The 27,912-nt window shown below is 44.5% G+C and overlaps 1 protein-coding gene across 9 annotated transcripts in view; it reads left to right on the top strand.

Moving 5' to 3' along the window:
- Positions 1-19,418, top strand: part of PALM2AKAP2 (PALM2 and AKAP2 fusion) — a 503,536-nt gene extending 484,118 nt beyond the window's left edge. For 7 of the 9 annotated variants that reach the window (XM_082469108.1, XM_082469107.1, XM_082469112.1 and 4 more), the window contains 2 exons: positions 4,781-4,959; positions 15,465-19,418. In XM_082469108.1, the coding sequence (XP_082325234.1) occupies positions 4,781-4,959; positions 15,465-15,563 (278 nt within the window). In that variant the 3' untranslated portion in view covers positions 15,564-19,418. The remainder of the gene's footprint in view (positions 1-4,780; positions 4,960-15,464) is intronic. The other 2 variants (XM_082469110.1, XM_082469115.1) reach the window with 1 other exon arrangement.
- Positions 19,419-27,912: the final 8,494 nt, after the last annotated feature.

Genomic DNA, 27,912 nt, shown 5'->3' with positions numbered 1-27,912 from the left:
AAATCTATCTCGTTTTATCATTAAAACTTTCTTTAGTCGAGTGTTTCTCAAACTTATTTGACCAATGACTTTTTGACCGTTTGCAGCATTGAGCAGTATCTTACAAAGCTAAGGTAATCGGACGTGATTTTAGAAACACGGCTTTGGAATCATCCCAGCCAAGTGAAGCTGCTTATCCTCAAACACCTTTAAATGCTTAAGTCTAAAATTACTCTAGATGGAATAGTTTGGACAAAATCATATGTATGAAGTAAACTCGAGAATGTTTTCTACCCTCCACTTTGAATTCAGTCTAGCTTTCTTCTGTTGGTTCCTATGTCAGTTAAGCTCACATTGCCCCTGCTCCCTGCCCTGTAAATGTCAGGGACCAGCCCTTGGCCAAGACCAACACAGGTCTGCCTTGAGGTCTGCATGACACTTACTGTACATGTTGTTTCTGGGGTCCTTCAAGAGAGCTATTTTGTAGAGTGTTCAGCCCAGGTGAGAAACTAGATAGCAGGATGTTTATCATTGAAAATAGAGGCCACTTTCAGCTACCGTCAACTATTCAGTCATTCACCAGGTGAATAGACTTATATGAGAACAAGTTTTGATGGGACAAGTGGGAATGGAACCTGGGGGTACTGGGGAAGTGCTGGATGCACGCCAATGAACACCAAAGATAACCATCACTGTTTGGGGATTCTAATGAGATTTGTCCTCGGGGCCAAGGAATTTCAAGGTGACTTCCAAGGCCATAAAGGATGAGACAGACTTCCCAAGCTTAGCATCACATTTATGTCATGATCCCCAAGGCCCAAACAGTGGTGGTGTCTGCAGTGTCTATTACTGGCGGAAGAGCACGAGAAGTTTTTTCACCATCCTAATCAAAGGGAAAACTTAATTAGGCTGCAAGCTAGGTCCCTCTCCAGCTTTTTGATGGCCTGTGTGATTACTAAGATGGCGTGAGAATTCCAGTCATGGTGGGAACCATACTGAAGGCAGGATGCTTGGAGATCACAGTAGAGAAGCCCAGCCAAGCCGACTTCCCCAGATGTCAACCAGACCAGAAGTCTGGGGTTGGGGCTCCCTTCCTCTGGAGACCTGTGACAGCTTCTCCTGAGGCTCTGATGTGGCCATGGTTATCTGAACCCTTCTGTTCTTTCCAAGACCTCTCAGCCACCTTCTCTTCGGAAGACACTGCTCCAGACCCGCTAAGCTAGTCTTTGGTTCCTGCTACTCATGTGACCTCTAGTGGCTGTAACCGGCAAAACTTGCTCTGGGGATGGGTTTCATTTTGCTGGCATACTAAGAAATGAGCAGGAAATGTCCACTTCTTTATAGTAACTTTTCACCCTCTTTACGATTCTCTTTCAGCACACACCCAATTATATAATTTAGCAACAGTCAACACAATTTGGGCTCCAGACCTAACTCTGATTGTTACTAACTCATGTAATTTGGATTGATGTTAAGCATCTGAGCCTCCGTGGTCTAAATTGTTCAGAGATGTCATGACATTCACCCTGACTACATCCCAGGGTTGCTGTAAGGATCAAATGACTTGAAGCCTATCAATGAAATGCCATATAAATGTGTTTGTTATTACTCCAAAGCCATCGCGTCTGTGGTTCTGTAGACCAAGATTGTTTTATTTCATGTGCTTTGGTGAAGACGTTTAAACACTTTCCTCAGATTCTGTATTGGGAATTCTGTCCCAATCCACAAGCATTTAATACGTGGCTGCTCTGTATATTTCATAATGGACTTGCTGGTTCATTCAACAGCCATGAGCTCCTGCCTTGTGGGATTCAGCATTGACCAGGACAGACAAGGTCCTGCTCTAATGGAGTTTACATTCAAATGAGTTAGGGGGATTCATAGCCGATTGAAATGGTCCCTATCTTCAGGTGACTTTACAGCTTTATTGAGAAGAAAAGCTTAAACAACCAGATTGATACAGTCAATATGTGAAAAAGGCTTTCCCAGAAGTATAAACAAAGTATTATGAGGCAGGGGTGGTATATGTGAAAGGGTGAAGTTAGAGGCAGTGAATATGGACTATGCTTTCTAGAAGTTTTAATGCTGGAGGATTGGCTAGTGGGAGATGATTTGGACACTTGAGAGGTCAGTTAGAAAGTGACCAACCTGGTCATGTGGTATCTATTTCTAGTCTTAGAAGAGTTGTGAAAATTTTATGCAGAATTTCCCATGAAATTGCTCATTCTTACTTCGTAGACATATTATTCTTTGAGATTCCAAATAAATACTAGCTAGACTCATTGGATGCTTGCCATTCTAAATATTAACTTTATAAATATTAATTTAGTTCTTGTACCAACCGTATGAGGTAGGTACTTCTATCAACATACCAATTTTACAGATTAGGAAACTGAGATAGAAAAACTTCAAAAAAAAAGGCAAGTAACTTGCCCCAAGGGTATTTGGCTGCTAACTAATGAACTCAAACCCAAGCAGGCTGGCTCTAGAACTGCATGCTCACCGCTGCTGTGTTGTTTCTCAAAGCTTCATTTTAAAAGTCAACCAGGGACTTCCCTGGTGGGGCAGTGCTTAAGAATCCACCTGCCAATTCAGGGGACACGGGTTCGAGCCCTGGTCCGGGAAGATCCCACATGCCGCGGAGCAACTAAGCCCGTGTGCCGCAACTACTGAGCCTGTGCTCTAGAGCCCCTGCTCCGCAACGAGAAGCCACCGCATTGAGAAGCCCAAGCACACCTCAACGAAGAGTAGCCCCTGCTCACCGCAACTAGAGAAAGCCCATGTGCAGCAATGAAGACCCAACGCAGCCAACAAATAAATAAATAAATAAAAGTTAAAAATAAAAGTCAATCAGAATTTTTAGAGATACATACTACGTATTCAGGGGTAATATTGCCTGAGGTCTGAGATTGCTTTAAATATTTTAGTACAGGAGGGTGGGAGGAAGGCAGGCAGGCAGGATAGATGGAGCAAGGGTGGTAAAATCTTGATAAATGTTTAATATAGTTGATGGGTCCATAGGTGTCATGATAGCATTCCCTAATTTCCATAATAAAAAATAGAAACCGTTTCTAGAGAATTTGAAGATTGAAGACCTTAAAATATTTGTAACCTTACTGTTAATATCGAAAGACTTTTTATCAATGATCTGGGTAATTGAGGTCAAAGCAATGACTTTCACTAAGTTAACTAATGTAATGGTGGGTCTACAGATGTAGTGTCTGTGTATTAAAAACCACTTCCCCACCTAATTGCCAGATGTGCTGGCCATATACTTTTTTTTTTAATCAATAAAGGTTGATCTTCTTGCCAAATGTATTTGATAGAATAGCAAAATGTTTGAGTTAGAATGGACTTCCAAGACAACTTCTCCCCAAATTCTCATTTTCTAGCTAAGGAAGTTGAAACTTCGAGAACTTAAGTGATCAGCTCAAGATTAAAGGGGGAACATTACATGATTGTCTACAGCCAACCTCATAGCTGGTTCATGAGGAAGAGCAGAAATTAAAACTCAGGCTTCCTGAACTCCAGGGGGCTTCCCAGCTCCCATCAAAGGAGCTATGCCCAGTAAAGTCCTATAGCCACCCACACAGAGACATGGACCCCAGGCTTCACTTGTGATTCCAGCTCCATCAGGCCGTCTGGGGGGGAGTGAGGCAAAGAAAGATGAGTTGCCTTCATCTTGGGTCTGGAGGAGGTCAAACAGGTCTTTAACCTCGCCTGGCGGTTTCTGAACTTTTGTGCTTGAAATATCCATTTATTTTGTGTGTTTTCTCCACATTCCTTGTTCGCAGACCCTAGCTGTGTCTCCCACAAGGGGCATAGTTGGAAAAATCATGACTGTTGCACCTGAAGGTACTTCTCAGAGGTGCGTTTGGGGCTCTGGCAATATAACCCACTCCTTCATGGGCCAGAAGGCATTTCCCAAGAGGGTGGGATGCAGGTGGTCTTAGTGACAGTGCCTGGCATCACCACACCACCATGACTGTGGACCCTATCGCCTCATCCTGAGAATACCTGTATGGCATCTCAAAAACTAAAACCTCACCTTTCTCAAGTCTGACGCACCCCTTTTCTACAACGTTGAAGCTGCTGTTGTTGGCATTCCTTCCTTAAGATCTGGGATCTCAAACCTAAATGCTTTCAGGACCGTGGCAGGTAAGGTAAAGAATGAAGCTGGCCAATGTAAGACTGGAGTGACCTGGGAAGAACAGCTTAGTTCTCATTCAGAGGTTTTACAACATGTGTTGTCCATACAAAAAACCCGGGCTGGTCATCTGACCATTGGCGACCTCTGATAGAGAAGAAAGAGCCTGGGAAGGAAACCAGGAGACCTGGATACCATCGCCAGCTCCTGGTGGCCCAGCACAGCCTTCCCTTTGCCGAGCCTAAGTTTTCCTTATCTGTAAGAAATGGGTCTTTAAGGTTCAAAGGCACCGCCACCTCTGACAGTCTGATTGTATGATCTGTGATAGAATACTTGTCCCCAAAACAACTGGAGCCAGCATCTGTCTGTCTGTCTGTTTGTCTGTCTGTCTGGCATATATCTGCAAAATGCCTGAGAGCCCTCTTTGGTCTGACTGACTTTAAAACCGGTTTCCTTGAGGTCTTTGTTGGATGGGTTTGTGACATTAATCCTTAAGCACATTGATCCCTGTAATAAAATGACCTGCACTTAACCATCATTCTGGTACCACTCGGTATGTCAGAGGTTGCTTTTTTGCCAGCGTTCTTCTCTTCTTTTCGAAAGCAGTCGTGACCAGACAAGCTTAGAAAGGGTGTTCTCTTCGTGTTGTTTCAGGGAAAATAGAGAAAGTCCAACCTCCTCCATCCCCCACACCTGAAGGTCCCAGCTTGCAGCCTGACTTAGCCCCCGAAGAGGCTGCCGGATCACAGCGGCCCAAGAATCTGATGCAGACCCTCATGGAAGACTATGAGACACACAAATCTAAAAGGCGCGAGAGAATGGATGATAGTAGTGTAAGTTTCTCCTCATTTCCTCTTTCCCGTGTCCAAGGGTGAACTTCAGTACGGCGTACGGTACTCCGGTTCAGGCATGGATGTGTGTGCGGTTGTCTGGCCAGCACTGTGGTTCCAGCACCAATTTTCAAACGTGTGGTTTAACATGCCTGCAGTTGGGTTGGGGGTTTTGCCTTGTTCCCAAAAACTTTGATCATGCAAAGAGTGGGTCTTTTTGCTGCCAAGTTCTAGTTTGAGTCTACTGCTACGGCTAGTGCGTGAGGTGTGGGGTGTGTACGTAGAAAGACACTGCGCAGGGGCAATGCGGGAAGAACGACACAAGCTCCCTGAAATCACCCGCAGGCACCGGGGAGCTGATCTCAGCCATCGCTCGCCTGTTCTGTAGAGGTGTTATTTCTCTAGAGAACTATGACGATGCTATTCCTTCAATGTCTGCTCTGGGCGATCCCTATAAATGGTACTCAGTGCTTGGAAGACTAAGTATGTTTTGGGCTGTTACCAAGCCGGTGTGTACGGTCTGGCAGGAGAGAGCCACTTAAAATGACAGTTAAAACCGCATAGTTACCCTGCTACCCTCAGCCCTGAGAACTTTGCACATGACATTCCCACCAACCACAAAGGAAGTCATCTGCTGTGTGGTTTCTTTCTCCGGTAAGCGGCTTAAGAGCCAGTGCTGCCCACAGCCTGCACAGCCAGGAGCCTGGGGATCAGCCTCAGGGGTCCGTGCCAACCTCCTTGGAATCCATTAGCATTGTTTGGGGTAACTACCTCCTCCCCCCAAATAGCTTGGGTCGGTTGAGGATACTCCCCAGTTGACCCAGGACAGTCCTGGTTTATACCTGTTGTCCTGGCATAATTATTAATAGCATCTCCTTTCCCTCTTAAAAGTGCCCCAGTTTGGATGCTAAATTATTTGTTCACCTTAAACTTGAACGCGATGGGGCTCACAGTAGGAATTCCGTGCTGATTCACTGCTTCTCATATCCAAGTTGGCTGAGTTAAAGGTTTTCTGGAGTTGAAGCCAGATACTGAACACTTAGTGGTAAAGAAAGCAAGCAAACACGCCTATGGCAGCTGAATGACCCACTTGGTGTGTCTCAGCCTCCTCTCACTTAGGTTTGTACCTAAATTGCTTGGAACACTGGCCCAGCTCCTCTGTTGGGCTGGAATATTTCTGGGCTGTTCCCTGTATTGTACAGTGCGATGGGCCTGGCCCTTGATGGCTGCTGCTGAGGTTTCAACTGCTGGGGCTCCTTCTCTGAGCCTGTACGACCTTTTCTGTCCACGAAGTCACTTTATCTGGCTCTTTTTTTCAGCCCTTTTTAGGTATTTTCTGGAGTCTGTGACCACCTTGAAGCTTAGGGCTATAAGGGGCTTTTCTTCAATGATTCCACACCATACATCAGCAGCTTTGGTGAAAGTTAGCTGGGATGTGTAGATGGGGAAGAACCAATGGACCACGTTGCCTGTGACCCAGCTGAGTGATTTGGAAGCACACTCTCTATATCTCTTGTGCATGCCTTTTGTGTTGAAGTGCAGGTGTTAGGGGAAAACACCATACCCAGAAGTGAAGTCACTCATTTCCTAGGCAGAGGCTGACCAACTGACACTCAGGAAGCCACCTGGCGAACGTCAACTAGGTTGGATTTCCCCTTTTCATGAAGGAAGCTGCTTGGAATCAGCCTTTTAACATACTGGTTGCCCTTCACTTACACAGTGAAGTGAGAGCCTCCTGTCTCTGTTTTTCTCAAGTAAATTAACATGTCGGGTAAGAAAGAAACCTACTAAACTAATCAAGCTGTTAATATCCCCAGATCTCAAATTCAAGGCCAAGTGTTCTGCACTGTTGTGGATATTACAAGAGAACCAAGTTTGTTGCTGTTGAAAATTCTTAGGAACAGAAAAAAAAAATCTATCCAACCCACTATATCCTCTTTTAAGAGACCCAAATCTGGAAAAAACAAAAGGCCCCCAAAAAACATACTTCAGTTGCTTCTAAAGCAAATATATGCTCATCAGTGAGACTTCATTTCAGAGCTGCCTGTTAACCTATCTTAGTTCTTTTGATTCAGGGGATCTTTCTGTTGTGTCGTCATCAATCACTGGAGAATATGTTGAAGTTTACCTTTAGGAATAAACAAGCCTTCATCTCTTTTCCTAGCTGACCTGTGGCCCCTTCTTTAATGGTCTCTCGTAGCAGAAGGATAGCCATAGGGAACACATGGATGGCTTGAAGCTTGAGTTGTGTAACTGGCTTCCCTGCTCCAGAAGCTGGTAGTTCTGTTCTCCTGGCTTCATCCACATACACTGTCCTCAGGGCAAGTTGTGGCTTCTTAGATCCTCCACCCCCTATGAACCTCCCTTGGCCCACCTGGGTCCAGTGTCACCCGGCACTTCCACCTGCCAATAGTCCTTCCAAAAAGTCAGTTGGCAGCATTTATGAGTCCCTCACGCGTGATCAGGACCCAACCACGTGTTCACCCATAGGAAGCAGCAAGCTCTTTCTGAATTGAATGAGAGGCATTCTTATTTGCTGTACTTCCCAAGGAGAAGGTAGACTTCAAAACAACGTGGGGTAATTGGGATGTATGCATAGTGATGCGCTGGGTACAATGACGTCAGTGAGCGTGAAGGAGAGAAGGAGAAAGAGAGGGAAGGCAAATGAAGCTGTGCCCGCAGTTTCCATGAGTAGCTTTCACCCACCTGTCTGGGAAAGAAAACCGATCCTCACCATCAGAACAGGTCCAGCATCCCGCCGCCCCAGAGCAGTGATGGTGTCTGGAGTCCTGTCCCCAGTTCAGGACCCTTCCACTTTCCCACTCGATAAAATATCACCTGCAGGACAGGAGGGAGGCCTCTGGCTCACGGGGTCCCTGCCAGGAGGTGGGGTGGGGACAACCGCACGGTATTTAGTGGTTTTTTTCACGTTCTTAGCTGGCCTCTCTCCTGCTGAAAGCCAAGTGAGGGCTCAGAGAATGACGGAAGATGGAACATTAAATCATGAATCTCTCTCTGGGAATATCTGCCCAGGAGTCACTATAGTAGTCATATGAAGTCAGCTGTGGATGTTGTGCTTCCTTTTGCAGTTGGTGACAAAGTCAATGACAAGGAACCAGAAAAGCCCCTTTTCTGAAAAGGTTACCCCCAAACGGCCATCCTTGTTCCCAGCTCAGGCCTCGAGCAGGATAACCCTTGAGTAGCGACAGTCTTCATCCGCCGGGGCTGGCTTCCTTGTTCTGTGTGGTGTGGTCACTGATGAGTGTCTCCATGCTGCAGGCTGAGCCAGGTTCTACCTCTTAAGGGACCCCTTGGCTACCCTGGAGGCAGGAGGATTGCTAACCTCCACCCACACGCCTTACCCTGGGCTGTTTCCCAGCCTATACAGGGCCTTTGTGAGAATTAGCAAAAGGCACCCTTTTTCAGAACTCTGTGTGGATGCAGTCCTGCACCAGCTACACGGTCGGTGAGGGGAGTCGGGGGTCTGAGCTTCAACCCCATCCATCCCCCCAGCCTGGTGTTTTTGTGCAACACACACACTGCCCACCCAGATGCAACCGTCCTGCTCTCAGTGTAGGTTTCTTTTATCTGGAAATGTTATCTTAAGTGGAAATGTCCCCTTATCTGGGCCTGCTGCCATCTCTGGTCAGTCATGCAACCCATAATGGCCTGATGAATCATAGTTTCCTGTAGGGTTTCTTGGTACCTTGCAAAGGAAGGATACTGAGGCAACACTGTTTTTCTGGCCAGTTTTCACCCGCAACCTGACCTGAGCCTCAGAAGACAATGAGTTCTTGAGTCAGTGGTGCTCTTGAACTTGTTTGGTAGATTTGCTTTCCCTTTCTCAGTTGAGGGGATGCTGGGCTGAGCCCAGATTACAGCCTCCTGGACATTGAGCCCCATCCTTCCTCCTCGCACAGAATCTAGGTGGGTTTTTCCTGTGTTCTCTTTCTTTCTCTTTTACCCCCAGAATAGTTACTGAGAGGGCTTTCAGCCTTCCCTGCCTGTCTTGGAATAAAAGAAGGCCTCTTTGGTTCCTGGGTTAAGTCCAAGCTGGGGGCTGGCAGTCACTGCTTTTCCAAGAATTCCTGGCACACACTTCCTTCTAGACCAGGACACCCTTTGGGAGTTCTAGCCCAAGTCTCACCGGGTGGATGGAGGAAGCCCGTCTGGCTCCAGTGCCCACCCCCACCACCGCAGGCTCTATGGGAAGCTCAGCCAACATCAGTGATGCTTTGTGCCCCCAGCTCTCTCGGGTTCTCCCACATGCCCTGGGAAGGTGCAGAGGAGAGGAGCGCTCCACATTTATCAGCCCCCGGTCATCAGTCTGATCATTACAGAGCTGTGATTTTTAAGTGCAATACCCAAGAAGCAGTCAGTGATCACAGACATGTGATCCCCCTATCCAGTCTGTGGTCACCATGCCAGAAACCAATCAGTGCCTCTAAAGTCGCTCAGTGTAAATGCAAGGTCATGACCACTATTCTGGAGGAGGCTGTCCAAAGTCAGTCCTTCTCACTCATTACCCACAGCCGGGGCATATTTTCTCTGAGCTTTTCTTGTAGTGACTTTTAGTTTCCTTTATAGGAACTAAAGGATAATTTTAGTTCCTACTTAATCACTCCACTTTCAGGAACTTACTTAGGACCCCCAAGGTAGTGATGAGGGAGGCTGCTTGGTCTCCCTTGGCAGTGCCATCCTTAGATCAGCTTCAGAGAATCTGCCTCTGCAAACCTCGCATTCAAACCATCCCCTGTCTGTGGTTAGGGTCTTCTTTTCATGGGACAACAGGCTACAAGACTACTTTGGGGTTCAGAGACGCCTACAGGCAGGGCAAGGGCTGTTTGTCCACAGATGGCAATAGATTCTAACGAATCCAAAATGACCCTTAAGGATCTTGCTGGTGGGCAGCTGGTTGCATACAACCCGGGCGGAAAGAATCTTGTTAATTCAAAGCACAGAAGATGGAAGCAACAAATCTTGAATTAACAAAGTATGGCTTATCTGATATTTTTATGAAGGAATTAATAGGGTATCTACTTGCTGCAAAAGATACAGACTTTTAAATAAACGAATATCAGATGAAGCAAGTCTTGGTGTGGGTGTGTCCTGGTCTCCTGATGTTACTTCCCCTCTTGTGTCCCCTCCCCCCCTCACCAGCGCGATGCCAGTTCCCAGCTGGGGGGTGTTTTGTGAGTGTGTCTCTGCCATGTACTAACCCTGGTTTTTCCCTCTCTGCCAGTACACCTCTAAGTTACTGTCTTGCAAGGTGACTTCCGAGGTACTTTTCCACTTGTTTGTCTTGGTCTTCTTGCATGCCTGACCCAGGTGCATGTTGTCGTGGTTTGCCATTTCCTCCTGGGTTTTTCTCCCTGCCTTTTCTGAATGGGGTGATTGCTTTGAAATGTTAGCGTCCATGCAACAGTGGTACACGCGGCTGTGCTTTGCTGTGCTGTGCTCTGGGTTGGAGAAGATTCTGTCCTGCTCATGGATCTGGAAGATGTTTGGACTAGAGGGTACAACCAGTGGGCTATTTGGATTTTTGTTTGTTTGTTTCTTCAGGCGCTGATAGCCAATCTACTCTGGTCTGGTTAGAAAATCATGCAGCTCAAGAGGACTGGGCTGTCGGTTCGGATCAGTCCTTTGTTTACCTTAACACAAACCCAGAGAGCTCCATGCCATCATTTTAGGGTAACTTATTCCTACTGTGAACCAACTCAGTTCCCCCTCCCCTCCATCTTTAAACCTGTATTTTTGGTTTGGAAGCTTCTTTAAGCATTGGATTTCCCCCCAAGCCTCCTCCTTTCCCCTACAACTTCCCTTTACACAGATTTCACAAACCTGTGCTATGAAAAAGCACAATATTTTTTATTTTTCCCATTTTTTCCACATATATATTGACTTATTTATATACTATGAGAAAGCATACTGGCTTTTATATTTTTTATTTCTAGAGCATTGTATTATTTTTATTTTAAAAGAATTATTGTAAATATAGAGAATTGTAGAGAATCATTTATTCATTCACCTGGTTAACAATTTATCGAGATCCTACTACACATCGGGCACTTTCTGGGTTCTGAGGAGACAGCAGTCACCTGAACAATGTCCCTGATGCCATGGGGCTGGCATTCCAATGTGTCAAGGCTATGGCAGAGTAAAATAATAAAGCCCCCTAGCCAGCTTTTGTGCATTCTTATCATTTCATAATATTTGCTTAATATTTTAAAAAGAAATTAATATTGCAAATACCATTCAAGCCCTCTTGTTACTTCTCCCAGCTCCCATTTCTTTCTCTCTTGAGAGGGAATTTTTCTGGAGTTTGGTGTTGATTGTTTCCATGCATGTTTTTATCCTTATACTACATATGTCTATGTACATAAATTATATCTAATGGTTTTGCATGTTTTAGAACTTTCTATAAATATATCATGTTGTAGTATCCTGTACTCTTTATTCTGTCTGCATCATTTTTAGATGTGTCCATATTGATACTTATGGCTCTAGTTCACTCATTATAATTGCCATATATAGTATTCCATTGAATGAATACATATCTATTTATTCATTCTTCCAGTGATGGAAATGTAGGTTGTATCTTTTCTTTGCCATTACAAACAATGAGTCAATGAATGTTATTTTACACAGCTCTTTGTGTGACCTATGGAAGAAAGTCTCTAAATATATCTAGGGGTAAAAGTACTGGTTATAGGGCTTACACATCCTCACATTCACTACCTATTGCAAACTACTCTTCAACCTGGCTGTGCTAACCTATAGCACAATATATATTTTACATCTCCATATTTAGCAAAATAATTATGGTTAACTATAGACGTGAGCTGATGATTATCAGTAGTTTTGTTTCACAAAGTGTAAAATGAATATTGAAAATATCATTACATGGACCTTCCTCAGTGTCTAATTGTGGTTCTCAGTGAGGAAATGCTGGTTTAAGAATTAGACCCTAAGCCCACATCCCCTTGGAGTCAACATAAGATTGAAGAAAATCTGGTCAAATACATCCAAGGAAGATAAGACTGGGCCCTGTCTGCCTTCAGTGGAAGATATGAGGGATAAAATATTAATATAAATATTATTTAACATATCTGTCTTTTGTTTGATATCCCAGGATAAAATTATCTAGGTTGATTGCTGCTCAAACTGAAGTGATTCACTTGAATTCCCTAAGCATCGGAGAGAAAAATTAATACTAGAGGATTGTTCAAAGAGAATTGATTTTCTTTTTCTCCCACCAGACCTAAATCTGAATTAATTTGTGAAAACGATAAAACCTTAAATCAGGTCTATTTTTTTTTTCTTTTTTTTAAATTATTTATTTATTTATTTATTTATTTATTTTTGGCTGTGTTGGGTCTTCGTTTCTGTGCGAGGGCTTCCTCTAGCTGTGGCAAGTGGGGGCCACTCTTCATCGCGGTGCACGGGCCTCACTATCGTGGCCTTTCGTTGCGGAGCACAGGCTCCGCAGGCTCAGTAGTTGTGGCTCATGGGCCTAGTTGCTCTGCGGCATGTGGGATCTTCCCAGACCAGGGCTCGAACCCGTGTCCCCTGCATTAGCAGGCAGATTCTCAACCACTGCGCCACCGGGGAAGCCCTATTTTTTTTTTTTTTTAATGTTTTTCTGTCTCCATTCCTATGGAGAGTGTTTATTGCCCTTTCTGATGCTTCTTCCTCCATACTCCCCCCAGCCACTGAGCAGCCGTGGAACATGCTGGCCCAGAGCATCGACTCTGCACCCAGAGTTCTAGGTTCAGATGTTAGCTCTTCCTCCTTCTAACTGATGTTAGTCAGATTATTGAAACCTCTCTGTGCTTCAGCTTCTTCATATGTGAAATGCATAGTATGAATCCCATAGAACAGTAGTGAGGATTAAAACCGTAGCTGGTTCATGATACCTGGTATGCAAGTGTTTACTATTACCAGAGCCCCAGAGGCAAGTGCTTTTTTTTAACCCAGAAAGGAAAGGAGTGGACTTTAGGAAATAAAGTTAATATGTAGAAATCTAGAACAAAAGTTCTAGATTTGCTAGAGCTTTACACACACACACACACACACACTCACACACACAGTACTCTGAATTAATTGTGGAATAAATGCTCATTCACATACCTTCCCCGAGGGCTTGGCTTTTTGAATCTTCAAAAGGTCAGTTGGAGGAGGGAAGAAACTGTTCTATCCTGAACATGAAGCACTGTGCCCGACACTTGGTAGGAACCCAATAAATGGCTATAAGATGGATGGACAGATGGATTGAAATGGGTTCCCAAAGAACAGAGTAAATTAAATTTTTTCAAGATGATTGAGAATTAAAATAGGGCCCAGATACAAGACAAGGGACATCTGAAATTGATGGGGACTATTTTTTTCAGAACCTTAGATTTATTTTTAGCTCTTATGTAAACCTTTCAGTTTGTATGTACAGTCTGCAAGGCAAACATATGACTGTTTTACACAATGTGGAGCTCCTTGTCAAAACGTCTTATGTTTGAATACCACTTGATTGCTTTTAAAGCCCTTTCACATGATGAGAGAAATACGTAGTTATTGTTTAAGAATTTGCTATGCCCTGGAAACTTTGGTAAATTCTTCACCTCATTTATTCCTCAGACCACCTCGGTACTGTAGTTTTTATTATTCCCTTTTTACATATAAGGAAACTGAGGCACAGGGTAATAAACTTTCCCAAGGTCACATAGTTACTAGGATTTAAACTTAGACCTGCCTGGACTTCAGAGGCTGCATTGCTTCCTGAGAGAGCCTGTGAAATAGGGCAGGTGTTGTGTCCGTTTTACAGATAAAGGAAGTTGAGACTCAGGATGCCATGAACGACAGCATATGTTCCAGGCACAGAGCTGGAAACAAAGCTCAGGACTTGCAATTCCAGTTCCTCACTGCCTTCCAGTACCATGTTACCAGGCCTTGACCAGAAGATTCCACTGTTTAACTCTACCAGACTTGGAGACGTGCTTTCCTCCTACTGATTTCTTATTCTTAGATGTTGACTAGGTGACCATGATATGTTTACACACCAACACTTTAGGGCATGGCTTACGTGCTTCCCGGTGAACATTCCTTCAGGAGACATGACTGAGTTGTGTCCTACACATCCGGTCAAAGCCGTCCCTGCTAGGAGGACTGGGGAAGCCTTCCTGGAGGAAAGACGCTGCAGCTCTGGGAAGTCCATGCATTTGTCAGAGGTGCAGAGAAGCAAGTTGAGATGCCCCGCTCCCTGCCCAGACCTTTAATCTGACCAGAATTTGCTTATGTCCGGACTCCCATCACTGCCTGTAAACCTGCCTCTCCTTGCTTCTCTGGAGTTGCCAGCATCTCTGTCCCTTGCCAGAATGATTGTTCTCAGAATAAGCAAAGACTTCATCACCTATTAGTTGGATAACCAACCAGTGTTGGCTCTGCTAGACTTTAAATTCAGAAACTGCACATCCTAAGCTAATGCCACAGTCATTTAACTGGTTGGCATGCAGGAGCTTGCTTTCGGTGCAGTATCATGAAATTGAGCCATTTCTCCTGCGTTGGCAACCTAAATGTCATTCATCTGGATGTCATCTGGACCAAACTCAAGCTGGAGCAGACTGGCGAAGGATCCCCCCTGGGGTCCACAGACTCTTCTGGGGAGCCGGAGGGAGGGTGGCCTCAGCCCAATGGTGGTGAGCCTATTTGTCCTTGATGTTGTCACCTTTCTCTTCCTTTACTAGCACCTGTGGCCCTGAAGTTACATCAAAATGCTCAGATTCCATTTTTTTAGTGGCCTGAGAAGCTCTTTTTCTTTTCACTTAATTCCTCTTTCAAGCGTAATTATACCAAAGTAGATTTTTGTGGTATAAATATGATCACAGCTTATGTAGGTCCACAAAGCTTGGTGGAATGAATTCACACTGGTTCAGTTGTTTGGAATTACTTTCCCATCTGCTTGTTTATGAAGAGACCAAGACTGTACATAGCTGTGCTGTCCAGTATGGTAGTCACTATTTCCATGAAGCTATTGAAATTAAAATTAATTAAAATCAGATATTTAGTTTCTCAGTCACACTAGCCATATTTCAAATGCTCAATAGCCATGTGTGGCTCGTGGCTGCCATATTGGATAGCGCAGATACAGATCACTGCCATCAGACTGCGCTGATCGATAGCATGGAGCGATGCACTTCGTTATCTAAAAACTTGATGCAGAGTCAGGTCTAGTTCAACGAAACTTGCAGAACACTTCAGGAAAATTAAATCTCTCTGTACTGAAAACGATGGGTCAAATAGCAAGTGAACTTTGGCTCTGAGGTGAATGCTACCCAGAACCTCCCATCCCGCCACCTTTACTTTCACATCTCTCCTACCTCCCAGCCGTACCACTTTACCACTTTCCCCCTCATTAGATGCTGTTGAGAGAGGGAAAGGAGGAAGGAAACAGAGAAGCTGGTTTGTGTTCATAATGAACAATCATGAACTCTGCGTAATTTTTTTCCCTCTCTCTTCAGGTCCTTGAGGCCACACGGGTTAATCGAAGAAAGAGCGCGTTGGCCTTGCGCTGGGAGGCGGGGATCTATGCCAACCAAGAGGAAGAGGACAATGAATAATCAACTTCCTTCCACCCAGGAAGCTTCTTTGGTGCTTGGGTTCCCAAGAAACCAAGAAATCAACACATCAAAGCATTTTAATAGAATATTTATTAAAGTGCAAACAAACTCGGCAATCCTTATGCAGACCAGAAGTTGCAATGTACAATGATGAAAAAGCAAGTGAAAAAAGAAGTCCACCCATCAAACACGAACTCCCGGGAGTCAAAAGAGAAAGGATTTTTTTTTTGTAACTCAAAGAATCCCCTGGGTTTGGACCACAGTTGATCCAAAAGGACAAAGAAGTTACAAGCAAATTGACATGGTTGCTATAGGCAGAACCAAGACTAGCCTGTCTGGGTGATGAGGGAAACAGTGGTAATGTGGCCATTTGGAGAAGCCACAGAGCTGGTGCCATCCACCCAGCAGAGGATATTTCCCTGTGCCTGCACCGGTCTCCACCCATCATAGCATCAGAGGTGTTGGACTAACCCCATTTACTCCAGCAGCTATAAAATAACGCTTCTCTCTCTATTTGCCCAGAAGAGGCAACTATGGTTCCATGCCTCTTCCGTTTAATTGTTTTGAATTGGGAGCAATTAAGGATTGCAATCCATATTTTGAAGACAAGATTTCTTCATGTTGCAAACACAACCTGTTCTGCATTAGGAGGTTGAGGAAGGGGGGAGAAAGCCAAACCAAATGGATTATTTTAGCTTTAGGATCTTGTCTGCTTATGATATTGACTGAGCTGCAGTTTATGAGAACACATTTTCACAATTCTGTTTCTTTATATGAAAACTATATTTAGTGGGCAACAACTATTTTTATGATGGGATGGGGGAATATATCCATGTATAAAACTTATACACATTGAACAGCTTGGTTCAAGAGAGGAGGGGTATTTTTAGAGTGGTAATAATTGAAAAAAGGGCGAACTCTGCCTTAGAGAGGTAGATGATGAGAAATAAAGAGGTGTTTATAACTATATTTTATATGTAAAGTGGACCTTCAGGGGAGTAGGAAGAATGATATTTTGGATCAATCAGAAGGAAACAGTAAAGAAAGCTCACGAAAGGTAGAGAGAGAAGAAGGGAGGGAGAAAGTGTGGGAAAATAAGGAAGTTAGAGATATTATTTTTTCTGAGCAACCAGTATTTTTCAGGATGAGACAGAGAAAAATATAGAATAGAAACTTAAGTGCAGGCTTAGGTTCAGCTACAAATCCTAAAGGTGGTGTGCGTGCGTGTGTGTGTGTGTACACATGCCTTTGTGTATGTGTGCAAAGCGCATGTGTGCTCATGAGTAAGGGTGTATGTGTGTGTGTGAGGATTAAAATTCCAGAATGATCATGGGACAAGGGTGTTCACTTATTTCCTCCAAAGCTGTTTGCCAGCGTCAGGAGTGAGTGAGAATTTCTTTTTTATGAAAAGGATATAGAGGCTCCGAGCTGTTGCAGTATTTGTAATATTAAATTGACCTAACATGGTATTTGCATGAGTCACAATGGCAAAGTTTTGAGCAGTTTTGTAATTTGACATTTAGGAAAGTATCGTATTTATTCTCATGCTTTGTATTCACGCTTAGTATACGCTAAAGGATGCCAGCTTTACTCTTTCTGTCATTTAAAGCAATATGATAAGGGTATTCAATCATTGAATGCCCTCAATTTCTGGATGAGAAATTTTTCAGTTCTGGCCATGAGAAAAAAACTGACCAGCCTTCTTTTTTTCCGTCCCCTTTGTTTTAAAACTGTGGTTTTAAAAAAAGCAATAAGTAAGTCAGACCTCACTAAAATTCATTTTTGTTTTTATGTCTTTATGTCATAAGCGCTAATGTGTTGTTCTGACAAGTAGCAGTTCCACCAAATTTGTATGTAGATGTCATGCACATTATCTTTGCTTCTTTTATTAGACTAGTGTCAACGTTAGGGGAAAGTTTATTCATAAACAGGTGGTGGACACAAAGTAAAAAACGGAACTCTCTGATAACTTACAAGGATCCTTTGAAACTGCCAAGGGAACCTGCAATTTGAAGCCAAATCCTACAGATGGATAATTGGCGCCATCCTTACATGGTTCATGCTCCTGAACATTCTGAACGAATAGTCAACAAAATGTGCTAGACGCTGGGGATGTGAAACAAACAAGATCCCTGCCGTTAGGAATTTATTTTCAGGTGGGAGAGGCTGGCATGGAGACAGACATTCCCAGGAAAATGAGATGAGGAGTCCTGACAGGTGAAACGGGGGCACCCAGGAAGGAAGGGTGCTTTGTCTGAGGATTTCCAGCGTTCCCAAGACGGGCACGGGAATGAAAACAGATGGGTCAACAGCATCGTGTGGCCCAGGGATGCAGGAGCTGCTAGGATGCCTGGAGAACAGAATGGTTCTGTGGGTTGCACAAAAAGTGAAACATGCTTCATGATTTCTGGACTGACTCTGGATCTGGTAGTGACCATAGACTTGATACAGATGAACTCGCCATCTTTCACAAGAGGAAACAGTCCTCAGGACTTGCCTGAAGTTTTTGGTCCTGTTTTGAAGGAAACTGTGTACCCACCTTAAAACTACATTTGAGAAGAGAATGGGCAGCTGAAAAGAAGGCTTAGGAGGCCACACAATTCCTGGAATCGCTTTAGAGGCAGATAAGTTGGTCTTTGACTGCAGTTGATTGACCCAGACACACTTATTATGTAGAGTTATAGAGCCGGGATCCTTTGGTTCGCACTTTGGATAGGCAACAAATGCAGCGTTTCCGTGACTCTCTCACAGTCACAAAACCGTTTTAACTGTGGCCCCTACATCTCCATCATCTGCTTGTTCCCTTCTGCTGCCTTCTGATGACTGCTGCCCATTTCCTTGTTCCACTCACGTATCATCCTGTTAAAACGTAAATTAAAGTTCCCTTGGCAGAGCCAGATTTTCTCTGCGCTCTTGAGTTTTTTACTCATTTAAGAAACATTGGGCCATGGCTTTGTACATAGCACTGTGCTAGGCTCTGGGATCCCAAATGAACCCTTTTAACTTTGTGAAGATGCAGCAGACCCCTGGCGGAAGGTCATCCACGCCTAATCCATCGAGAAGAAGAGGCTTGTCCAAAAATTGGCCTCTGATGCTCTTCCCTGCCCCCAAATAGCACACAAGCTTGTTAATCTCAGCTAGAACAGAGGTTTAGATTCTGCAGATGTTAAAAGCTTTCCTGAAAGTATTCCATTCCGCAGTGTTGATAGATGTTCACTTTCCTCTGGAACTGATTACTGACATTCCTTGGCTTTCTCATCCAGAAATTATGGAAACAGGGTCTGTCAGTGGCAGGAGGCTGGGCTGTGTCCTACGTGAATGACACGTGCAGTTTCCTTGCCTCTTTACACCCATGCATGCCGCCCACCCTAGACAGTGACATAGAAGCAGTATATAGATCAGTGTCCACATATATACACAACACACACACACACACACACACAAGGCATAACAAGGAACACTAAGACAGTGTTGACTCTTGTCTCAGAAGACAAATCATTAAACATTTTTCCAACTAAAGAATGGATGTAATTAAACTATGTATTGAAAAAACATAGCCTAAGTGTTTAGAGATGGTGACTATATCCAGTTGTAGTAACAGAACCAATTTCCTGAATTTTAAGCATTCAGTGAGTGAGCTGCCAATTTTGATTTTGTGTTGCTCTTTACCCAAATGACTTTTTTTTTTTTCTTTTTTGGAGGAGGGGGCAAAAAGCAGCAATACTGTGTTTGAAAATGATACTCTGTATCTGGCTCTCCTGTGTATGTTAACCACTTCAATGTTATTATCCTGCTTCGGTTTTATAGTGATTGTGAGGCATTCAATGCAAGTATACAATTATTTTCTCATTAAAATCCAGTGTGTGTTGTGCTTTTATAAATGAGGGCCCCTTGTTTGACTGTCGGGGGAGGTTGGAGGACCGAGCAGCCCAAGGGTAGCATGCCAGCGCTCTCGCCTCTGATTCCATGGGGCGACATCTGCTTCTTGCGTATTTGGAACCAAGAAAGAGTACTAGCTGGCGGGGCAGACCTTTGACAGGCTGTGCCCAATGCCTCCTTTGGCCATGTTGTCTCCAGCTGCCGCGGCTAGACCTGGAAACTCCGACAGGACCCACAGAAATGATACACATGCCTCTTGAGGTAGGTAGACTCCAAGGTCAAAGAGATGGTGGGGCAAACGGTAGGACAAACAGTAAAGCTCAAGCTTTGCACGTGGCTCTTAGGCTCTAATTTTTATTATTCATTCCATTCCCAGCACCTGTATTTGGCTCTCCTCTGAGGAATAGAGAATTTCGGACTTTACAGAGCATCTGAGACCACAGGTGAATCAGAAAGCTTCCTCCCCGACTTCTCCTGCCCTCGCTCCACTTCCTCCCCCCAACCCTGCAGTCTCCAGCCGCTCCACTCCGTCCCACATCTCAACTTGCGCCCCGACCTTCAGTTTCCTGCTCTTCCTTACCACCCGTTCGCCCGTCTCTCTTCCTAGGGTCTCCTTTCCAGCTGCCTCTTTCTCCATCTCTCCCCACTTACAGGACTTCTTCCAATCTTCCCTCACCCCACACCTCCCAGGCTTTCCAACCGTATTCTCCTGTTCTTCCATGTGGCATCATCTTCCAATCTCTCTCTGGTGAGACTTCTGAATTTTGATGGGAAGGGGTGAGGTGGGGTGACAGGCCCCTTTGAAAACTGGATCAAACTCTAACAATAACGGATAACATTTATGAAGCACTGAGAATGTGACAGGCACTTGCCGTGATTTCCACAAATGTAATCTATTTCTTACAACGCCATGGGGTGTACTCTTTTGGTTTTTGCGGGGGGGGGTTTGGGATTTTTTTGGCTGCACCACGTGGCTTGCGGGATCTTAGTCCAGCAACGAGGGATCGAACCCGGGCCCCTGGCAGTGAGAGCGCTGAGTCCTAACCACTGGACTGCCGGGGAATTCCCTGGGGTGTACTGTTTTGATTTCCATTTGACATGTCAGGAAACGGTTGCCATGGAGCTGGTAAACAGCAGCGCTTGCATTTGAACCTGGGCACTCTGCTTCAAGTGTTGCTCTTACCCACTCTTCCTGTAAAAATGCACATCGGCAACTTCACATACAAGGTCCAGTAGATCTGATGATGTGTGTGGGTCTGGGTGACCTCCTCCCACTATGCTCTCCAGGAGGAGGGGCTCTCATGGACCGAGGCCAAGGTCGTGATAAGGGCTCAAATCTTGGGGGAGAGCTGGGTTTTGGTGGCAGCAGCAAAGAAGTTTCTTTATTTGAATGAACTCCCTCTGGGCTCTTTCCTTTGGGATCAGCTCTCCCAGGAGATGGTGGGAGAAGATGACCGAGGCATCCCTGTTGCCAAAAGGAACCAGAAGCGACTGCAAATGGGGTGATGAAAATGTGCTAAAATTGAATTATGATGACAGTTGCACAACTTTACATTTACTGAAAATCACTGAATTGTACACTTGGGAATGAGTACGTTTTATGGTATGTAAATCTTACCACAGTGAAAGCTGTAGCAAAAAACAAAGGGATGAGGGAATCAAGGAACCAGAAGAAGAGTCCAGGGAAAGGAAGCAAGGAGGCCACACGGCCTCAGGTTGAAAGGAATGAGAGGAGTCATGCAGGCCAATATTTGGCCACCAGCTCACCAGCTAATCAGGAAGAAAGCTTGCTGTCCTAGGGGTGCCCCACAGGAACCAGGAGCAGTAGAGTTGTGATTGGCTGTGGATTCAGCGTCCTGGTCCTCTTTCCATCAGTCACTGCTAACACCTGGGGGACATCAGGCAACGCTAGGTGAGTCAGGATACAAAGGACTGAGATTTGGTGGGCACTCAGGCTTTGTAAACGCAGGAGAGCGGGACGCAGGGTCTGATGTAGTCAGAGTAGAAAGAATTTAGGGGTGATTCTTACTGAGGAGGCTTTTCCTGAAAACCCACCAATGTGAGGCCTTAACCTCTGAGCAGAGGACAGGTATGCAGGCCTTTCGCTCTGTGATGTCAAGTATCAGTGGGGCGCCGGAGGGGGCCTGTGGCCACTACCCCCTAGTTCAACTCCCCTGGGGTGTTTTTCTTTTATTTCCTTTTTTTTTTTTAATTGAAGTATAGTTGATTTACAATGTTGTGTTAGTTTCAGGTATACAGCAAAGTGATTCAGTTATACATAATTTCTATTTCTTTCAGATTCTTTTCCCTCATAGATTATTACAAAATATTGAGTAGCGTTCCCTGTGCTATACAGTAGGTCCTTGTTGTTTATTTTCTATATAGTCGTGTGTATATGTTAATCCCAAACTCCTAATTTATCCCTCCCCCCTTTCCCCTGTGGTAACCATAGCCATGTTTTCTATGTCTGTGGGTCTGTTTCTGTTTTGTATATGAGTTCATTTGTATCATTCTTTTTTTTTTTTTAGATTCCACATCAACTCCCCTGGTTTTATTGGTGGCAAAGAGACTAATAATGAGGTTCCTTTGGAGCATTGGTCCTTTTAATCATGGGCTCCTTGGGTCACAAGAGGGTGGTGACTATGGCCCTCCCTGCACACAACCCACACAAAATTCAGAATTGGGCTGCTTGGGGGACAGAAAACAAATGGGGAGTTAAAGGGAAGAATTCAAAAGGTTTGAAATGTACAAGATGACATTAAGGCAAAGAATGGGGCCTCGGGAAATACCTAGAGGTACCACACCAGCAATTTCTAAGTGTTACCCAAGCGTTCAGATGCCTTCTCTCAGAGAACATTTGCCTGATAAAGACTTTTTTTTTAAATTCCACCAAGATGCAGTAATCTCACTGTCAGTTCATCTTGATGGTAGACTTACCCAGATGACTTGCTTCAAGTCCACAGGTGGTGGGCTTGCAATAAGTGGAGTGGATCTGTTGGTCCCCTAGAGACGTAAAATCACAAATCTTTCTTCCCCTTCTCTGGTTTTTCTCTGCCCTCTCATTTAGACAACCTCGGCCTCGGCCTCCGCCGTGGTCTTCAGCTAGTAACAGTGATTTGCCTCTGAGGAGAGCTGTTGTCAAACTTTTGAGAGGACCCCTGCATCACTTGGAGGGCTTCTTAAACACAGAATTGGACCCATACCCAGAGTTTCTGATTCAGAAGGGCTGGGGTACAGCCCAAGAATTTTCTAACTAGTTTCCTGGAGATGCTGCTTCTGGTCCAAAGGACCTTGCTTTGAGAATCACTGGTCTGGAGTGTAAGTAATGAATAGGGTCTGGGCATACCACTTATGTTTGAAAACTGGGGGAATTGATGCAGGATTTATAAGCTGCAAATACAGTCACACGTGGTTTTGGGCTGGTTTTGAATATTTCTTGGGGGCAGTGTTTGCCCAGCACAGCAACTCACTACTTTGCGGGTCTTGGTGAAGCAGGACCAGGATTTCACTCGGACCCTTGAGTGAGGACCCTCTGACCAGGGCTGAGCAGATTCAGAAGAAAGTATATATGTTCAGACTTTAATTTCAGGGTGAGATCGAAGGATCCTTTAGAGTATCGGAAGAAGGTCTTATCGTGTAGGCTGATAACAACGTCAGGACTCAGTGGCAAATTTGTTTGAATAACGTGGTTGCATAATTTAAGATGAGATGCAAAGCGAGAGGTCATTCTGATTTGGTCTAGAGCAGCACTTCTCAATTCTGACTCCATCTGCATCACCTGGAGAGCTTTACGTTTTGGATTCAATTGGTCTGGGCTGGAGCTCAGGCATGAATAGAAATTAAAAGCACCCCAGAGGACTCTAATACAGAGCAGGATTTGAGCATCCACTGTCCAGTGGTTCCGAACCCTGGCTGCACTGCACATCAGGATCATCCAGGGTGGGTTTTTTTAAAGATATTGGTGCTTGGACCTCACCCCTAGATATTCTGGTCATTTTACCTAAAAGGGGGTCAGAACATGGGTTGGCTTTAGAAGCTCCTCAGGTGTTTCTAATGTGTAGCCAGAGTTGAGAATAGGGGGTAGACTAGGGGAGGAATGTACTTGCTCCACGACCTGACCCACTTCAGAAAGCTCTTAGGGGTAACATCAAAGTGAAATGAGTAGAAGTCCTTGAGGGGATGAACTGACCCATCTCATTGGTCCCAGGAGACAGAGCACAGTGTTGGTGACTGAGGGAGGGGCTTTGCAAAGGGGCTTTGTTGTTACTTCTGTGGAACTCTAGCTCTCTGCCCTCGAGGAAGCCTGCATGCTCAGGCTGATGGCATGTCCAGATGGTAAACCTTTTAGGTTAAGTAAGGGACAAAAAGCCACAAGGGGGTGCCAGAGGCGTGCTCTAACCTGTAACAGGTGCACACGGAGTAAGAGCCGGAGTGGACAAAAGGCCAAACACACCACAAAATTATTTCTGGCAGGTGAAGCCATGACCATTTCCCCCATTTGTCCTGATAAGTGTTTGTCAATTTCCGTGGTGTAAATATTCCTGTGATGGCTGCTTTGAAGATACCAACAGTTTAACAACCGTTTCTCAGAATTCCTGAATATTTAATAATTGGTGGAGAACAAAACTACTGTGACTAGAAGATGCCCAGGAGGACCTAGAAGTGTGGAGCTAGAGCCGAATTAATAAGAGACTTCTTAGCTTGGAATGGCTCTTACGAACCTGTCACAGCAGATGGCCATCAGAGATACAGGATTCTGACCATCTCTTCTGATGATCGTGATTAGTCCTAGATAGCAAAAAACAAAAACAAAAAAAAAACCCAGCCTAGGTCATGTGCCCACTCCTGTTGCCAGGGTCTGTGACAGAGGAAGGGGAAGAAGAGATGCTGGGAAGACCAAATGTGTGATACAGTACAGTTTGTGTTGCAGACAATTTCCCAGTATCTCTGAGCAATTCCATTTTTAGTGTGAGTGTCTCTCTGACAAGCGTTCAGCCTTTGGGATCAGGCAGGGGACTCAGGTTTGGGCGCACCACTCTTTCAGTGGAACATTTGATTATTTGCGTTCTCTAGATCAGATTTCTGACTTATGGAGTTGCTATGAGAATTAAATAAGTTAGGTGTAAAGTGCTTGGTGAATGGTTGGTATAGATGTGCTCAGAGTTTCCTCCCTTTATTTTTAAATTTTATTTTCTTCCAGTGTTATTGAGATATAACTGACATATAGCACTGTATAAGTTTAAGGTGTACAGCGTAATGATTTGACTTACATACATCGTGAAATGATCATCACAGTAAGTTTACTGAACATCCATCATCTCCTATAGATACAAGATAAAAGAGAAAAACTATTTTTTCCTTGTGATGAGAACTCAGGAGCTACTCTTAGCTTGTTAATTCCATGTATCATTTGTATGTTACATCTGTAGCATGCTAATTCCATGTATCATTTGTACGTTATATCCCTAGCGTGCTAATTCCATGTATCATTTGTACGTTACATCCCTAGCGTGTTAATTCCATGTATCATTTGTACGTTACATCCCTAGTACTTATTTACTCCTCTCCCGCACACCTCCAGACTTCACTTCCTCTAAAGCCCTGCATTCAGTCAGCAAACACTTACTGAGTGCCGACTATGTGTCACGCTCTGTGTATATGAGAACAAATTAAAATGGGGTTTGTTAGGATGGTTTCAGCTGGAATTGGGGGAGCTCTTCCTTAACATTGGGCTTGTGGGGACAAACCTCTTCCAAGGTCAGGTAATGTTTCCACATCTGCCTACTAAATAGGGCCACCCAGTGGTCACCTGTACTGTCTTAGATGCTTTTAATTTTCCTTCTCACTGGGGAACCCATATACTTGTATTCTTTTGGGCAAGAGAAAACTATCCAAGTGATAAGATGTTTAGTAAATGCCAGAAAGACTGACTCTCATCAGTGGAGAGTCAGAGGGTGCTAGAAGCTTGCGAGGAGACATTTAGGAAGGAACTTCCCAAGATGAACACGAAGGCTACAGAATCACCTCATTGATCACGGGGAAGGTGGAGTTCATCTCACTGTTTTCAATGTTTTCCATTCAAGATGCTCACCTTTGCCTGCAAGTATGGAATGTGGCCACTAGGTGGCAGTGGTTCTAAAGTAAAAGCAGCTTCCCCAGCCAAGAACCTTCCTAGGGGGTCAGGAGGAGGTTTCCCACTCTTCACACAAGCCAGGAATCTGTTGAGACCTACATATAGCTACTCCAAAAAGCCCACAATGAAAACACCACTTGGACAATTAGACATGGAGGTCAAATGTGGCTCTTCATTTACGCTTACACTTCAGTGGAAAACTGATGGTTGCCACCAGATGGCAGCATACACCTGCATGCTTCCTCCATTCATGGCCCATAGTTTTTTTTTTATTTAAACAGTTTTATTACGATGTAATTTATATACCATAAAGTTCTCCCATTTAAAGTGTACAATTCAAAGGTTCTTACTATGTTTAAAGAGTTGTGCAACCATCACCACAACCAATTTTAGAATACTTTCATCACCCTCAAAATAAATATTGTACCCTTTTAGCCATCACTCCCAATCCCTCGCCCTCCCCTACTCCTCCACTCCCCAGTACCAGGCAATGACTACTCTGCTTTCTGCCTCTATGGATTTGCCGGTTCTGGACATTTCAAATAAATGATATTATACAATATGTCTTCTTTTGTAAGTGGCTTCTTTCACTTAGCATAAGATTTTTGAGATTCCTCCATTTGTAGGATGCATTAGTGTTTCATTCCTTTATTTTTGCCGAAAGATATTCAAATTTATGGATATACCATATTTTGTTTATCCATTCATCGGTTGACAGACCTTTGAATTGGCAAGCTTTTGTGTGGACATATGTTGTCAATTCTCTTTCAACCTAGGAGTGGAATTTCTGGGTCATGTGGTAGCTCTATGTTTAATCTTGCAGGGAACTGCATGGCCCATAGTTCTTAAGGGCTAGCTCTGCACCAGGCACTGTGCTGAGAACTTGACGTGGATTATTTCCTTCAGTTTTTAACAACACTCCTTTGAGGCACCTACTATTAGTATCAGCTCCATTTTACAAATGGGGAAACTCGCACTCAGAGTGTTTGAATAACTGGCTCTGGGTGATATGATCGGGGTGAGAGGAGGATTCAAAGCCAGGCAGGATTCTGCGCCCAAGCCTGTACTCTGACCTCCCAAACTTTCCTTCTCATCAACTTGATTCAATAGCAAACAAACCTCCAGTCGTGGTCCTGGGCCAGCTCTGCTTTCTCTTAGTAGAGCCCATCTTTAGCACAGACCAGCATCAAGAGGGAGATGGTACTGTGACAGTTGAAAATTGGGCTTGTATGCTGAAGTGGCAAAGGTATGGGGATATGAGTGGGAGGTGGACAGTCTCTGTTAAAAGTAGCCACTGTCACTAAAAGCCAACACACCCTACAATTTTGGCTCTTCCCAACTGCTTCCCTGAGCACATAGGCATGTGGTCTGCCCTCTGAGTTATCACAAATACCTACTGAGTTATGTAAATGCTCTGGAGCATCCTAGAAATAATCTCCAGCTCTCCAGCCTGAAGCATCTGTTTTCCTTGGCTCTTACTGTTCACACATTTTATGGAATCACCCCAATTCCAGGTGTCTGTTTCTGTATCGGGTAGGGTACAGGTAGATGTCAACAAAGTGACCCAATAATTAATTCACCAGCTGAAAAGAAGATAGAAGTTTATTCCTCTCTCACAGTACAGTCTAAGGGGGAAGCATTTGAAGTCCGGGGGCAGTTTGTTTTAAGCCTCTTTTAGAGTCAAACTCTTCCCATCCTGTTCCTTGTCACCCTCAGGACCTGTTGTCACGGGTATGGTCCAGCCTTAGGAAATGGTCAGATGCAGTAAAGCCATTTACTGAAAACCCAGGTGTGCCCATTCCCTGGCTCCTCAGTAGCTGTGGCTTCCCTGCATCAATTAGGACAGACAGCAGACCAGCTTCTAGAGATTAATTAATAGTAATTCTAGGGGCTTCCCTAGTGGCACAGTGGTTGGGACTCTGCCTGCCAACGCAGGGGACATGGGTTTGAGCCCTGGTCCAGGAGGATCCTCCATGCCGAGGAGCAACTAAGCCCGGGCACCACAACTACTGAAGCCCGCGTGCCTAGAGCCTGTGCTCTGCAACAAGAGAGGCCACCGCAATGAGAAGCTCGTGCACGGCAACGAAGAGTAGCCCCTGCTCGTAGCAACTAGAGAAAGCCTGCGCCCAGCAACGAAAACCCAACACAGCCCCAAAATAAATAAATAAAAATAATTCTAAAAACAACAGTAAGTTTAGCGTCTCCAGTGTGACCACACCCAATAAGTCCAAAGGAATAAGCTGTTAAAACTTGACTAAGTTTGCACATCTTCCCTCATTGCACAGTCCACGTCTGGTTTATCTCTTCCCATATTTATAATTGCACAAACTGGGGGAA

The sequence above is a fragment of the Balaenoptera physalus genome (genome assembly GCF_965194825.1).
Source record: "Balaenoptera physalus genome assembly, chromosome: 7".
NCBI lineage: Eukaryota > Metazoa > Chordata > Mammalia > Artiodactyla > Balaenopteridae > Balaenoptera > Balaenoptera physalus.
This window is presented reverse-complemented; position numbering and strand designations above follow the sequence as displayed.